The following is a 15,937-nucleotide window of genomic DNA, read 5'->3' on the forward strand; positions in this document are numbered from 1 at the left end:
GTCACAATCTAAATAAGATTTAGGTGAAAATGAACGAATGTGGATGACAGCTTCTTTGCTCTGCTACAGCTAGGAGCATTACAGCCAATCAAGTTCAAGGTATGAATACTCTGACCAATCAGAGGCGTTTAAATGATTCACCGGTGAAGAAGAGCTGTGCTGAAGCGCGTCACGCTCAAAAAGTTTATCATTAACAACCGCGTACAGATACGATGTAAGAAAGAGATTCATTAGTCAGACTCTTTACTGTATTACCTGAAGCCATTGAGTGTTTTAGTGATGTTGGATGTTCTTTGTTTGTTTTCTATATATTTCCCGTTTGAATAACTGCTTTTTATGTTCCTTAGAGAATCAAAAAAGCAATAAAACAGCAGTACAATAATTCATAAACGCTTCTTGGCTTGTTTTGTAGCGTGTAAAGCGTGTGACAAGTGTTCATGTATCCTAATATCTGAAATTAATAATCAAGATGACAACATCAAGGGCAATAATCAGCATCAATGATTTTGTTTTAATCTTGCAGTCCTATGGAATGAGTTTTATGTTTTATCAGATATATGCTGCTCTGATCCACATCAGTTTAAAGACACCTCTGGTGCTGCATTGTTTCTGTTTAAATTAAACAAGTTATCAGGGTTAAGCTATGTTTTCAACTTTTTCATTATTTATATTTTATTATTTATTTCATCTACATACATTTAGAAGTAAATTATCACTTGTACCTCTTATCAGCAATCCTAGGATTCATTTTTTTATAATTTGATGCCAGGTCAGGGTTACACACGCATTTTCTGTCATGGTCTGTGGACCCCCTGAAGTAGCCTTGGCCACCCCATATATAAAACTTTAGCTCCGCCACTGTGTGCGAGTGAAACCAGCAGCTAGCCTAGAACATGAAGCACGTAAGCTAAATGAGCACACAGGTTCTAGTGATGCTTTAGTTATTCATCATTGTTGCCAGGTTTTTTTGTTTGTACCTGAAACTTAAGACACCACTTCAGCTCAGTAATGTAAGTAAAAAGTTATCAAGCAATTATTAAAGAGCAGTAAACTGTCACGACTCTGCCTTATCTTGTCATGGTTTTCTTGAGAGTCGTGAGACTCGTGACAAAGCCTTTGGTTTAGTGTGAGAAAGCCATGGGGTGTTTATCTTTTGACACTCCATGTGATTTCTCGTGTCTTGTCATTGGTCCCACCCCTCTCGTTTCCTGTATTGCTTCCTTGCCGTGTCTTATGTTTCCCACCTGCCCTCGTTGATTACCCTTCCTTTGTTTTCCCTTTAAAATGCCCTCATGTTTCATTGTTTTGTTGCTCGGTCATTGTATGTACTGTGTACCTGTTCCTTGTGCTTGCGTTCAGTGTTCCCGTTCCTGTTCCTGTCCCTTGTCTTGTCCGTGGACTGTGAGTTTCTTGTGTGTTACCCTGCCGTGTTTTTGTTTAAGACGTTGTGTTGCTGTTAGTTTATTTTTGCCCCCCCCGTGGGAAGTCTTTGTTTTGTTGTATTTTGCATTTGTTTAGTTTTTCCCCATCGTTGGTGTTTGTTTTATTATTTAATAAATATCCTTGTTTAACCCCTTCACCACTGCCTGCCTGCTATTGGGTTCTCCCCGTGTAAACCGTGACAGAATGATTTAGAATTGAAGGTAATCTTCAACAGCTGCCTCGATGAACCCTTCGAGCCAGCGAAGATGCGCCGGTTGAGACCCCTGGGCTTCGTGGACCAGGTCCAATTCGCGATGAATCGTGAGGAGTCCAGGGGAATGTCCATGGTGGAGCCTCTCACGGGGCTGGCGACCATCCAGGAGGATAGCCCCTTACAGGTCGGGGTTTTGGGTGTCACGACGCCATCCTCCTCTCCCCCGGCAGCTCCTCCTCCGCCCATCAGCATCCGTGGCCGGCGTAGACGAAGGGAGTCGTGGGACTCCCTGTCACTCGCAGCATCCACGCGCGGGCTAGCAGCCGGATCCTCTTCGTGCTGTGTACGAAAATGACGCATAGACGAAAGACACCATATAAGGATCTCCGGGAAAGACGACCCAACAGGGCAAATTACAAACCATTATTACAAGCGTTCCGTGGTGAATCCAGCAAGGGTAATGACACAGTTTTAAACACAGTTCTTTCATGTACTTGCTTAATAATTGTTTTTAGCTAATTATTACTCAAAAGAACTTGCGGACTGCCGCTTTAAGCAAAGTCAAGACCTGAGGGCCCCCACACATTGCCTAACATTTTTGTTTGAATTGCACAGCAGTATTGAGTTCATGGAATTAATGAGGCATATATACATTCAAATATAAACGGGATTTATTTTACATTGAACCACATAACAGCACAAAATTCTCTACAGTTTGTTATAAGAATAAACCTTGGTTTTGGGATGAAAAGTGTCCTTTGTTTTATTCAAAACAATACAGAATGCTTTTAGCTACAGTGTAAGAAAGTAAAAGGTGCAAGATTCTTCTTTTCATGCTTCTTTTCATAGCATTGTTTTGCTATATTCGTAAAATTAGTATTAGATTTCTTTTAATTTGCTTTCTTTCGTTTTTGAGCACCGCTTTGATACGTGTGCTTCATTGCGTATATCTGAGTGAATAAAACAAGCGTCAAATGATTTTACCGCTTGTAGCCACTAGGGGGCCCCCAAGCTTGCGGTGCCCTACGCATTTTCCGTGGTTTGCGTGGTGGTTAACAACGCTACTGAACACAGGCAGTCACTTTTGTGATTAATATATTAACCTCTCGCAGAATGTTGTTCGACTCTTTCTCTTGTTCGTTCGATTTCTGACTGTGATTTGTCGTAAAAGCCTGTGATTGTTATTATTCAGGGTGTGCTTGGGGGAAACCTGGAGGCAGTGATGCAGTAGCCTACATGGCCAATGATGAGACACGGAGGGCCATCTCCACCACCAAAGCCATTCTGAACTGCTTTATCAGAGTGTACTGGCACAGAGAAGCTATCCCCATCACACAGGAGCAGGGACCCAGTCAGAGCTTGAACCCTGGCCAACAGCATCCCACAGAACATAAGGTGAGATGCCTTGCTGATGCTTAAAGTCCCTGTGATCCGGAAGTTGCGATCGTTTTTACTTCCGTATTTTGACGCATTTCCGAGTGAAATGGAATTTTGATTGAGAAAAATAGTGGACGTGGCTTTCGTCTTTCTCTGCAATTTGATTGGACGTATAAAAACAGCCGTTGCATTTTGAAATGGACAGTTGAAGGGGAGGCGTTAACGGATGCTCTGCCCAAGCCATCTAAGAGACGTCATTTAAGATGGATTTTCATTACAGGACGGAAGTGCATTTTCAGATTTTAACTAAAGATTATGAGGGCACACGATTTTAAAAAGAGAATATGACCCACATTGATAAACTATTTACAATTAAAGCTGCAGCATTTCATGAAAAAATAGGCATTGTAATTTTTAATTTCACTGGGACTTTAATATTGAGATACTGGAGAAAACTGAACGCAGCCCTGATGTGTTTTGAGTGACTGATTTGATTGGTTCAGTCAGTTAGTCTCGTGAGTTCAGTGTTTGATATATGGGTTGTTTCAACACAATGAATCGGTTCAAATGAGTCATTATGTCGTGAATTGGACATTAGCGGACATTAACGTGCTGTTTGTTTTTCACAGCTGTAGGACATCGCAAAAGATAGAAGTTAACAAGGAAAACACTTCACTGAATAGGATTTTTCCTTTGTCAGCTGCATGTGCGGAACACTTGTCAGGGAAGAAAAGGCAACATGTTTTTGAGCACATTCACACCCAGCTGCAATTCAGGAAAAAATATTCTCCGAATGCGCCACGTGAAACATGGATTCTGTCTTCCAACCTTGCTTTTGATTAAAGTGTGAGGGAGAGAGACAGTTCAGAAAGCGCATTACATGTTTTAACCATATGTGAGCTCTTTGAATCTCATTTACCATGCGTTAAAGCTACAGTTTGTTAAAAACAACAACAATGGCGTAGCTTGATGACGCTGTGAAGGAGCGTGGCATGATGGGATCTGTTGTCTTCATCTCCACCGCCGATGGCCGTCAATCAGACGGGAACGAGAAATCATGTTAGCGGATGAGGTAAAGTAATAAAGTTTTATAAATGTTGCGTATAATTTTGGTCCATAAATAAGTGACTGCTCGAAACAAGCTAGTGGTTTGTTAGATGCTAGACACTACTTCCGCATTTGTCCACGACACTGTTGTCATGCGGTTTCTACGTCAGTAATGCGGTAACAAAGGGTAACGCAGATATGACAGGCGACTGCACAACCCCGTATGTCACTGTTTAGAATGGCGATTTTCTCACGATTTACAAGTAGTTGGAAACATTTGAGATATTGTAAGTACTCAGCCGAGCAAAATGTACAGTATAACACTGGCCTAGTGGTTTTGGGATATTTTACTACAAAATTGTTACAAACTGTACCTTTAACACATGTATGTTATCAGTCATGTCTATGCAACCAACCAAAGTGAGCCAAAGAGCCTGTTCGTTGATTAACGTTCAAAAGCCACATGTTTTTCAACAAAAAACTGAATAAAAATAGTTAAAAATGGCCTATCCTGCATATTGGAGTGATAAACTCGAGAATAGATAAGGATGCCAGTGTAATTATAAGATACAGCATAAGAACAAACACATAAACACAAGTTATATGTATGCGTATAGCCAATCTACTGACTGAAACTATAAACAAAGCAGGGGGTAGCTAAACATCAACCTATAGTAAACCATGGGAAAACCATTCACTTGATTAAACACAACTGCACGCTGTTTTGTGCGCCAGTTTGTTTGTGTTTGTTTGTGCGCCATTTGGACAACAAGACCGCTTGTGACACTTGACCTTCACTAACGAATGCTTTGACGTCATGAGTCAGTTGTCATTGTAGGATACCCTTTACAGTGAAGTCATTCATGTTTTCAATGAATATTAGTGAAAAAAGAAATTAATAAAATGAATTGAAAAAGGTTGTGGGTTCGACTCCCAGGGAACACATATAACCGGACTGCACTGTAAATCGCTGTGTCTACCTGTGTCTGACTGCTGACAGGTAATTGGATATGATATTTGGATTATTGGATATGATACAACTGATATTTGGATTATCATACAAAATAGTGTATGTTAGATCTTCAGGTTGACTGTTGTTTTGAAAATACATGACACTGATTATGATCCATTCTGCTGACAAACGTGCACACTGTAGTCAACACTATATCATGTTTGGACTGCGATACCAAGCTCAACCACTACATGTCAATGTCCCATACGGTTTCTATTAATGCGACAATGTTACAGGACCCATATAACAAATTATTTAATAAAGTTAACATACAACAAAATTCAACAATTCGTTTATTTAATGCAATTATTATACAATAAAAGAATAATTTTAATATTTTATATATTATTATATATAAGGTACTAGCCAGATGGATTCTAGTAAATATCAACAGATAAAAAATCAAAACCTGACCGTCCCTGCAAGGAGTGAAAGTGAAGTGAAAGTGACCTATTAGTCAGATATGGTGACCCATACCCGAAATGTGACCTCTGCATTTAACCCATCCAGAGACTAGTGAACACACGCACAGCAAGTGGTGACCACACGTACACCCGGAGCAGTGAGCAGCTATCACTGCAGCGCTCGGGGAGCAAGTGGGGGTAAGGTGCCTTGCTCAAGGGCACCTCAGTTGTTACCCCCTGGCCCTGGGAATCAAACCGGCAACCTTCTGGTCACGAGTCCGACTCTCTAACCATTAGGCCCCGACGGCCCCAACTGGGCTAAGTTTGGATCTTCCAAAATTACAATGTTCTAAAAACAAACATCAAAATCAAATCAAAAATGGGTCACTGAGCAAAAGACTAAGCTTCTACCATGGCCATCACTTTTTCCACACCTGAACCCTATAGAAAATGAGTGGAGAGAACTGAAGAGGAGAAGCACCAAAATGGAGCTGGAAATCTGAAGGGTCTGGAGTGATTCTCTATAAAGTAATTGTCTCAATCTCTTGTCTGGTGTTCTCCAAATGTATTAGCTATTATAGGTAAAGACACAGAGCTGTTATCTTGGCAAAAAATAAGAAGTTGTAAAAGGGTATGAATAATTATGAGCAATGGTATTAGAGAAAATCACATTTATTTCATAATGACATCCCCCTATTTAAAATTCTTATTTTCCAATGAAAGGTTAGATGTTTGTAACATTTTTCAAGAAAAGATCCAAAGGCTTAGCAATGCAGATTTATTTTCACAGCCTTGATCATATTTACCTAGGGTATGCAAACTTTTGAGCACAACCGTATATATATATATATATATATATATATATATATATATATATATGTGCGTATACTATAGCAGTGGGGGGTCTCGTAGCATTGGGGGTCTCGCATCATTGTCACCCTTTTTCACCCTGATATCCCTGGAAATTAACAAGCAGAACAACTTATAAACCTTTCTTAAGACCCTTCCTAATTTTCACTATTATTAAATATTTTACGAATTATTTCGCTCTTCCTGGTCATACTGGTACAAAAATATTCGTCTGCAGCAAATGACTAGTCTAATTGTGTTTTTGCTCGTTTAGAATCATTACGTGTCATTTTTAAAGTTCAAGCATCTTATTTTAATTAGAAAGGGCTTTTATTTTGTAAGGCCGTTCGAAGGATTGCTTTTACTTTGAAACCCTGCTGTGTTGGAAAGTTCCGGGTGTGTTCGGTGCAGGCGTGTCCGGACTGTGCGGTATGGAGACGCGGTGTTTATCGTTTCTGCTGGTATGTGTATTGTCTGTTTATCATGCCGCAGCAGACGACGGCAGGGTTAAAAACATGAAAATGCAGTATACTGGAATGCCACTCTTAAAATTTCACATTTGGTAAGCAAACAAAAAGCAGTTTCTGTTTCCGTTTCGCGTGTGCATGATTTGTTGACAGCAGCAATTTTAACTGCTGTTGTACTATGTCTATGTGCATTTAAAGGATTCAGTGGGATTTTATATGTTTTGTCTAAAACCTCAGAAGACATCAAAATGTTTTGATGATGTGTCAGTTCTTAAGTACAGTACCTACTCTGCAGTGTATCCTGAGGATATAGGCGGGTGTTTGAAGAGTACACTCGGGTTCTCACCCAGAGGTACCCAGACATCCGCACAGAGGGAGAAAACTTCTTGCCACAGCCCATATACAGGTGGGTGATCATCATACCTAAAACATTTGCAGTGTATGTCTTAAATAAACGTATTTAGCTCTTTTTTTATACATTTAAACTATATTGGTTTCTTCTGCCTTATGTTTTTTCAGGGACACCACTTCTTTCCTCTGTCTTTAAACTTGTAGTCATTGGTTTAATTATCCTGGGTAAGAATCCTTTTGCATTCTTCCGTATGGAGGCTCCAGGGATCTGGCTTTGGGCACAAGAAAATAAGGTTAGAATGATTCTGCTTGTGTAGAAAAACACTGATGTTTTATTTACGTAAAATATATTTAAAACTTTATTTCTCCCCAATTGCAGTAGTATTCTTATAAAATGTCAGTTTTTTTGTGAATGTCATTGTGCAAGTTTGAGTTCTGCATGATTTATGTGCATTTCATAAGTTTGTCATGTGTTTTAAAGATATATGCCTGCATGATGGTGTTCTTTCTTAGCAACATGATTGAAAACCAGTGTATGTCAACTGGGGCCTTTGAAATCACACTGAATGGTAAGACATGACGTTAACCAATAAATGTTGTACAGTTTTCTTATAACTGAAGCTACATGCTGTTTATTTTTATAATATATATATTTTAAATTAAAGACCACAATGAGAAACTGATCTTGCGATGTTTGTTTGTGTGCTCACAGATGTGCCTGTATGGTCAAAGCTTCAGTCAGGCCACCTGCCCTCCATGCAGCAGCTGGTGCAGATTCTGGAGAATGAGATGAAGTTGAGCGTGCACATGGACTCTCTACCCCACAGACGTGCATAATACTGCAGGAATCGAAAAGACTGAATGGGCCCTGTGGGTAGCTTTATGGTCTTTACCCCACCATACATTCATATCAAGTTTTAGATGAAATGTGAAGTCTTCTAAATGTTTGTATTGCATGTTTTTGCCCCTTGTTCTCTAGGTGTGTGAGGTCTTGTGTGAGGTGGCGTTAATGAAGGTTTGTACTGAAGGCGTGTCTGCTGGTGCGGACTGGATGTTCAGCCCCTCTCACTGTTTCATGAGTCCACAGCAGCTCAGATGTCCTTGGTTTAAAAGTACAGAGGAAATGGGATTGTCATCCGTTATTATTTTGTAGTCATTGATCATTGAATAACATGAAATCAGTGTTAAATACAGTGTTTTACCTGTTTATTTTCCTGAAAACTAATTTTGTTTTCAGTATATAGACAAATCTGGATGTTCAAACATTCTCTCTCTCTCTCTCTATTGTCTTTTTTTTAACTGTAAAAGTTGCCAGACTTGTTTATTCCACCCAATGTTTATCATGAGTTTTTTTTGCTATGTCAATGTAAACTCTAGCTATTTCAAGGCAAAGGTAGTCTTTAAAATGTGTGTAGGCCTACATAATATTAAATAAATACATATGTACATATCATCAAGGATGTACTTTGTTATAATATTATCTTTGATCATTTTTAATATTCGTTTATACTTGGTTTTGAAATAAAATTAATGAATGGATGTGTAAACAATCTGTGTATATTCATTCCATGTTTTCAAATAAATAACTTTGTATTTTTCTCACTAGATTAAGTGAAGACGTTTTTTCTAGATTTTTTTATTTAGAAAAGGAAATCTCTAGTTAAATTATTTTCTAAATTTTATGTAAATTAGAAATAGGAAATCTCTATTTTCAACACGACTCTGCGCCAGCGGCGTCTGCCATCAAATGGCGCTATCGCAGTGTTTAAGCATGCGAGCCGCCAATGAAAAAAATGAAGAAGAGATGGCTGTAGTTTGCAGTCACGTGGGTATTTAAGGAAGTGAACCCACAGAAACGCATGTGCTGTGAGTGTTGTTAAATGTTAACGTAGTTATCTTCAGTCTTTTCTGATAAGATTTCAGTATTGTGAAATAACGCTTTCTAGCTAGTGTAACGTTACTTAGTCATATTCATTTGATGCAGATATGTTTAGGAAGAGGGTACATAGGAGAGGGAAGAGCGACAGTTCCTATTAGTATTGTTGTCTTCTTAGGGTGCTTATTCGTCTCATGATCAAATTGGTCACGCACCTATCTGTATTAAATCCAATATTCTCTCTTATTTAAAGAAAGTAATCTAAGTAACATCTGGCTATATTATAAGCAAAATTTTACTTGCAAAGACAAGGTTTGTTATGTCTTCAGTTGTAGCTGTGGAACACAATCCATTGATCCCTACCCTCTGCTGACGATGAAGTTTGAAGAAACATTTGCTTTACACATTTATTGCTAATCACATTATCATTACTGTCAAACAAACTGTCAAACAAGTGCATACAACTTTATTACAACTAATTAAAAAGGTTTATTTAATAAAACAAGCACACGCTTTGTAGTGCATGCATAACAAAACACCTCGCACAGATGAAAGCCGAAAAAAATATTGTGCTAATAGTGTTATAATTAAGCTCGCGTGTTTTTACACTTGATTTACACCAACATGCATAAAATATTTTGTTTGTGTAGAAATGTTAGCAGGTCGGATCTTTTTCACCTGGCCCGCTCTACTGTTCTGTGGATGATCTGATGTGGAATCACGGAGGACTGCTGTTCACCCGTTTCATCTGGGTAAGAGTTTGAAATACATTTTTCTTGGTCACAGTGTTGCATAAACTTTAAAGCAGCTGTATTTGATTTGTGTTATTGTGGTTGTTTTTTCTCAGAGGCACAATCTTTGAGTATTTTACATCTTTAGGGCCCAGTTTCACAGACAAGGCTTAAACCTAGTCCCAGACTAAAGTGAATGATTGAGCGGTCTGAAATTAAAATAACTTGCCCTGAAATATATCTTAAAATATATCAGTGCCATTGTTTTGTCTCAAGATGCACACCAATGATGTTTTTTCTAAGGCATTTTTATAAAAGCGACTTAAATATCCTAATTTAACTAAGGCATTGTCCTGGCTTAAGTTAAACCTTGTCTGTGAAACCGGCCCTTGGATTTCACTTGATGGTCTCACCCCTGTATTTCTCAGCCAAGTGGCCTCAAGATGACTTAATAATGTAAAAATAATATAATTTGCTTTAATTATTACAAATATACTTGTTATTATGAATAATATTATTGTAATGAACGATTAACAAAGAATGTGAATAATTGTCAGTGTGTGAAAGTGGAAATGAGTTCAAGCTTCTTATTTTATGACTATATGACTCTTTACTGACCCCTGCTGTAAAATAAAGATTATTGCTATTTTGCAAATGAAGGGTTTAAAACCTGTAAAACCTACTGTAAACTTTTTTTGTATTGTTAATGTGGATGCAGTATCTTTTTTTTTTTAGCAGTTTTGGCATCTTAACCGTGCAGGTACCCTGATCGGATATGGAAGTAAAGGAAGATGTGGATGCTGATGGTGAGGATCAGTCGACAGGAGACGATGTCATTGACATCAGTTTTTGCGGCTCCACACCTCTGCTGTGGAAGGTGTCAGATATAAAGAGGTGTCGAGGTGCGGGTGTGATCGGGGCTCTTGTGGGCTCTCTGGCCCGTCAGCCTCGGCAGAATGTGCGGCTGGGCAGACCTCTTGAGCTGATGCAGGAGGAGGCGCTGATGCTGGAGGAGACGACCAGTGCTGCAGCATCACTGCACACTCAGGTCTCATACTCTGTCTGTCTACATATCTATATATCTGCCTGTCTATCTGCATCTCATGCCTGTTTATAATATCTACCTGTTTTTCTGCCTGTTCTTTAAATATTGCTTTATGTAGCGGTATTGTGTGAGTGACATCACGTGTGTTTCATCATTATTGTCTCCAGCAGGACTGTGAAGATGAGGAGGCCGCGAGACAGTACGAGGCAGCGCTGGAGAGCAGTTATACAGAGCAGTGCACTCTGGCCCTGGAGGACAAGAAGACAGTGCTGAGGAGAATAATGCAAGAGAAAGAGAATGGTGTGTGATCCATTTACAACAAATACTTAAATTATTAAATTAAAATAATATACAGTATAGGAGAGACCAATAATGTATTTGGATACTTGAGCCACATGTAAAAACACGTAGGAAAACAAATATCAAACTAACGTATGAAGTCAATTGTAATTCTGTTCACCACAGGTTTAGTTCATCATGTGTGTACTAAAAACAAGATGGCTGGGCTTGTGACTGTGTCGGTCCTGTTTAATTATGTCTGTGGTCCGACAGATACTGATGACTCCGGAAATGCAGTCAGAGATCGTCTTAATGCCCTGGACCAAGCTTTCAGTTTTCCACGGTCTGCTATGGCGATCCAGCTTTGTACAGCCCGGGCCGGCTTCAGCCACTGCCCAGATGAGCGTAGTTTCCCTTCCACAGACTGGCCAATGCCTAGAGATGAACGTTCGGAAATCAGATTCCGTGTATACAGGGATTTGAGAAGTAAAGGCTATTATCTGACCTCCGCAGGGAAGTTCGGAGGAGATTTCTTGGTATATCCAGGTGTGTTCATTACAGTCACATTCTTGTGCATTCAAGATTATATTTTAAGTACGACTCCGGTAACAGTCAAAATGTTGTTCTTTTGCCACAGGTGATCCTCTGCGTTTTCACGCTCATTACATTGCATTGTGCATGTCCATGGATGAACAGTTGCCGCTCTGCGATATTCTGGCTATAGCTCGTCTGGGCTCTAACGTGAAAAAAACAGTGTTGCTTTGCTCTCCTCAGAAGCCCAGCGAGACTGGAAAGGATGAGAGCATAGAGGAGGGTGTGGTGTATTCATCGCTGCAGTGGAGTTCTATGGTTTAACTGGAATAAACTCGTTTGATCTGTTGAGGTTGTTGAAAGGTGGTGTGGTGCTATTGATGCAGGTCGAATAACTCTGTCGTGCCTCTATATTGTGGAATGAAATAAATCTGATGGAGTTCTCAAAATGTAGAGCATCATACAAGAAGATGCCTTGATATAAGTGATGTTTTGGGAATCTGCTTAATTTATGTTTGTGCTGTTTTCTGCCCAAAAACATTTCATATCTTATTTTGTGCAGACATTATTGTGGCAAAAGAAGCATACGTATATAAACACTGGTGTGAATAAAAAACTGAGTTTACTGTTTTATTCAAAATGTTAATATATAAATGATGGGAAATTGAGCTGAATAAGTAAGTATGGCACTTGCATCTGCAAAGTGAAAGAGAGTTTTTGTGGGGATTGCATAAATGTAACGCCCTTTTTTAGTGTTGTACAGTCATGCTGTGGTTTCAACGATGTAAACGTCTTGTTGGTAGCAGAGAGGCTGTGCCAGTGGCGCATGACATCTCGCGAGAACAACACGAGCACAGCGCGAGATCAAGTTGCAGACGGAGGAAAGGCAAGAAAAGGCAGATCTTGACATTGACAAACTAAAAAAACCTGTTAAAATGTCGGGGCGATCCGTGCGAGCGGAGACGCGCAGCAGAGCCAAAGATGATATTAAAAAAGTAATGGCGGCTATTGAAAGGGTTCGTCGGTGGTAAGTTGCATATTTTCAGAGAGAAGTTTCTGTTCAGCGTTACGAAAATAAACTTCAGGGTGGCGGGGAGGGTGACGTCATTGCATTACGTGACAGACAAGCGAGTAAGCCAATGAGGCTTAGTATATACAGCGTGTGGGCGGGTCTTAATGTGTTATTGGGATTATATAACAATTTGTAGAGATATATATAATAAAATATATATACATGTTCTCTTATATGCTTCTCTAAGGGAAAAGAAGTGGGTTACAGTGGGCGACACATCCTTACGGATATTCAAATGGGTCCCTGTTACAGAGACTAAAAAGGTTTGTGGGAAACATAACAGTTTATTTTACCCAAATGTCCATGTTGCAGATAAAGGAATGTGATCATAGTCAAAATAACTTTCTCTCTAGATTTACAAGCCTAAAGGGACAGGTACAGCAGGGAGAGGACTGAAGGGTTTTCCTACAGATGTGGTGTTGGAAAATGCCCGTTCAGTGCTATTGGATTTTCAAGGTAACAAAAGACATATCATGAGATGTTTATGGAAGACTTTCATGTCAGAGACAAGGAAGTGCGATATTTCCTCTGTAAACAGTTCCAAACATCCCCTATTTAATGTAATGCAACACGCAACTGTGTTGTGCTCTGGTTGGCTTTGCATTTGTATGTGGTTTGCATTTGTTGTAACATTACATTCTGACAAAAAAAACATTATAATTCTCACAATTACGTCTTAGACTACCCACAAGTTCTTTAATTCTTACAGACGACAACAGTAACCAGAGTTTCCTGTCAGATGCCTATCAGTCTAACACAAAAGTGGACAGCAGTGGCAACTCAAGTCCACAGCACGTCAGTGAAGCTGTGAGCCCGTCCCATGCACCTTACTTCCGCACTGAGGATTCCCAGCCTCCCACCCTGGGTCAAGAAACTATGGAAGCTGAGAGAGGTGAAACAAGCTTAAAGAAATCTTCGTCTTTACTGTATTTATCACAGCCTCACATAATCTATCACAAAACAAGGCTGGTGCGAAATTTCAATGAATTATCTCATTCTTCCAAATAGGATGTTTATCATTGATTTTGCAAATGCAAATTTCAACATAATTGTTGTTGCATAAAGTGTATTATTGATTGCATTTTTGACAAATAAGCATATTGTTCCTATTTAAATTACAATAACTTTAGATTTTGTTGTGTAAATATGATCCAGACATATTCTTGACGTGGATTTATGAAACTAGATTAGAAAACCTGTTAAGATTCTGTAAGGTTTTTATGCTTCTAATGATCAGTCCTCATATTTAGAGACATCAACGACTAGCAGTGAAGTGACAGATGAGCCCCCGACTCTCATTAAAGAAGATGTGTCGTCTCTGTCTGCTCAGGTACAGCTGTCTTTATATAAATGCATTCTGGAAATTAAAAATGAACCCTTGATTGAATACATTATTTGACATTGTTCCTGTTTCAGGAGGAGGAGGAGGAGGAGGAGGAGGAGGTTGTTGGAGCTCCATCACTTAAAAGAGTTTGCGCTGAACAAAACTCAAATGTGAGTTAATCTCACTGTTCTAAAAATTACTGGTCAAAACGGTCAATGACAGAGATTAAACATTTGAAGAGACATTTCTACAGCTTGCCAAAATGCCTGAAATGCTTTTATTTGATCAAACTAGCTTGAACGTTTTGTTGTTGTTTTTATTAGTTCTCCACAGTGTATTACTCAAATGTTGTCAGGTATTTTCTAATGAAGGTCAATGACTGTGTCCGAAATATACCCTAATATAGTGCACTATTTGAGGAGACATCCATTTTAGTGGTGTCCGAATTCATAGTGGACATTACTGAGTGCAGTCATTCAATCCCACGATGCATCCTAATAACGAGTGTACACCCGCTGTACACTGGCACTCTCACGGCTAGCTGCTAGCCATTTATCGTGAGGCTCGCGCTGAATGAATTCCCGCGTCTCGGCAGAAGATGGCGCCCGCAGCGCTTCCAGTGCACCGAGTGTCCAAATTTACTCACTCGTTTTCACCCGCTCCTTAAAGTGGACTATATAAGCTGTCCCGTTTCGTAAGGCTGTGTCCTCCATAGGTATCATCCTCTAAAGCAGTGGTCACCAACCCTGCTCCTGGAGATCGACCGTCCTGCAGACTGCAGCTCCAGTCCAACCCTGCTTCAGCACACCTGTCTGTAATTATCAAGCAAACCTGAACACCTTGATTAGATAGTTCAGGTGTGTTTGATTGGGGTTGGAGTTGAAATCTTCAGGACGGAATCTTCGTGGTACTGGCAGCAAAGGAAACAGGAAGTACCACGTTGCTATGACGACACGTCGCACACCTGTCAAAATAATTTAAATGATTTCTACATGATTTAAGAGGTAAAAAGTTGGTTACTTTCTACCCTAAACAATGCCAAAAGAGTTAAACAAATATACAATTTTTGCCTTACTGTTTCAAAACGTTTAAAATTCACTAAACACTTGTAAACCTATTTACTACATATGCCTGCTGAGATAAAAAAAAAAAAAAAACGTGACACAAATTGTAAACTGTTAACATTTAAACACCACATATTTGATTGAATGTGCAGCTGTTGCCGTTTATTCAAATAACAGAAGTTGGCCAACGCACAGAATTGTGGGTTATCTCCAGCAACGAAGGATACAGCTCATGTATCCTCCGAATTCCTGTCAAAGAAGGTCGCATTTGAAGGGTGCCTCCGGAGAGTCCTACCTGCTTTTATGAAACGAGACAGCCTAGATGACGTAGTAATAGTGAACTAATGTAGGGAATAGTGACTGACCGTTTGGGGGGGGGGGGTTGGCGGTTTAGGACACAGTCCGTTTTATAAATGTACCTTTTTTGCATAATACGCATGTGATGCATACAGAATGTCAAAATATTTGTCGATATATTCAAGATTTCTTTTCACTGTAATCTGTTTACAGTATAATCTACAGTATTTTAAAGTCTCTTTAGACTTTATTTTATTCAAATATTGTTATGCATCTTTTTATATGACAAGGTCACACTTTTGTATTTTAAATATGAAGGTTAACACTCTCCATAGGCTGAGGTATTTTTTAAAAAACGAAAAAGACAATAAACAAGATTGCATATGATCATCAAATCATGTTGCTAGTTACAATATTTGTCCAGGCTTTCTTGTATGAAAAAATAAAAGCACTTTGATTTATTGTATTTCTTGGTCAATTATTATATTTTAGTATATTTTCATGTGGTGTGTGTCATTGAATACTTGAATTTTAGTTTTATATAAGTGAATGAGATACAAGCACTATATTATCAC

At 39.2% G+C, this 15,937-nt stretch overlaps 3 protein-coding genes across 8 annotated transcripts; all 3 read left to right on the top strand.

The window, feature by feature from the left end:
• The first annotated feature begins 6,697 nt into the window (after positions 1-6,697).
• selenot1b (selenoprotein T, 1b) lies at positions 6,698-8,674 on the top strand. Its single transcript, XM_057348244.1, has 6 exons — positions 6,698-6,887; positions 7,088-7,206; positions 7,318-7,436; positions 7,625-7,712; positions 7,856-8,013; positions 8,123-8,674. The coding sequence occupies exons 1-5, from the start codon at positions 6,757-6,759 to the stop codon at positions 7,978-7,980; spliced, it is 582 nt and encodes a 193-aa protein (XP_057204227.1). The 5' UTR covers positions 6,698-6,756; the 3' UTR covers positions 7,981-8,013; positions 8,123-8,674.
• Positions 8,675-8,940: 266 nt separating this feature from the next.
• tsen34 (TSEN34 tRNA splicing endonuclease subunit) lies at positions 8,941-12,213 on the top strand. Of its 4 annotated transcripts, none has more exons than XM_057348214.1 (6): positions 8,941-9,009; positions 9,670-9,771; positions 10,486-10,798; positions 10,963-11,095; positions 11,348-11,620; positions 11,712-12,213. In XM_057348214.1, exons 3-6 carry the CDS (start codon positions 10,526-10,528, stop codon positions 11,927-11,929), a joined length of 897 nt encoding a protein of 298 aa, XP_057204197.1. In that variant the 5' UTR covers positions 8,941-9,009; positions 9,670-9,771; positions 10,486-10,525; the 3' UTR covers positions 11,930-12,213. The 4 variants fall into 4 exon arrangements, with proteins under 4 accessions (XP_057204197.1, XP_057204196.1, XP_057204199.1 ...); XM_057348213.1 differs by having other exon boundaries at positions 10,489-10,798; XM_057348216.1 differs by having other exon boundaries at positions 10,489-10,798; positions 10,966-11,095.
• A 231-nt stretch (positions 12,214-12,444) lies between these two features.
• Positions 12,445-15,828, top strand: bcl7bb (BAF chromatin remodeling complex subunit BCL7B b). Of its 3 annotated transcripts, none has more exons than XM_057348114.1 (6): positions 12,445-12,632; positions 12,865-12,940; positions 13,031-13,133; positions 13,387-13,569; positions 13,928-14,007; positions 14,094-15,828. In XM_057348114.1, exons 1-6 carry the CDS (start codon positions 12,541-12,543, stop codon positions 14,178-14,180), a joined length of 621 nt encoding a protein of 206 aa, XP_057204097.1. In that variant the 5' UTR covers positions 12,445-12,540; the 3' UTR covers positions 14,181-15,828. The 3 variants fall into 3 exon arrangements, with proteins under 3 accessions (XP_057204097.1, XP_057204098.1, XP_057204099.1); XM_057348115.1 differs by having other exon boundaries at positions 14,097-15,828; XM_057348116.1 differs by having other exon boundaries at positions 14,103-15,828.
• Positions 15,829-15,937: the final 109 nt, after the last annotated feature.

Source organism: Triplophysa rosa, linkage group LG12, assembly GCF_024868665.1.
Source record: "Triplophysa rosa linkage group LG12, Trosa_1v2, whole genome shotgun sequence".
NCBI lineage: Eukaryota > Metazoa > Chordata > Actinopteri > Cypriniformes > Nemacheilidae > Triplophysa > Triplophysa rosa.

Bases quoted from the DNA above. Each gene is read 5' to 3' on its own strand.
- tsen34 (XM_057348214.1), top strand. From the start codon at position 10,526: ATGGAAGTAAAGGAAGATGTGGATGCTGATGGTGAGGATCAGTCGACA. The intron at 10,799-10,962 runs GTCTCATACTCT...TATTGTCTCCAG, and splicing joins CAGCATCACTGCACACTCAG to CAGGACTGTGAAGATGAGGA. The intron at 11,096-11,347 runs GTGTGTGATCCA...GTGGTCCGACAG, and splicing joins AATGCAAGAGAAAGAGAATG to ATACTGATGACTCCGGAAAT.
- bcl7bb (XM_057348114.1), top strand. From the start codon at position 12,541: ATGTCGGGGCGATCCGTGCGAGCGGAGACGCGCAGCAGAGCCAAAGAT. The intron at 12,633-12,864 runs GTAAGTTGCATA...TGCTTCTCTAAG, and splicing joins ATTGAAAGGGTTCGTCGGTG to GGAAAAGAAGTGGGTTACAG. The intron at 13,570-13,927 runs GTGAAACAAGCT...CCTCATATTTAG, and splicing joins AACTATGGAAGCTGAGAGAG to AGACATCAACGACTAGCAGT.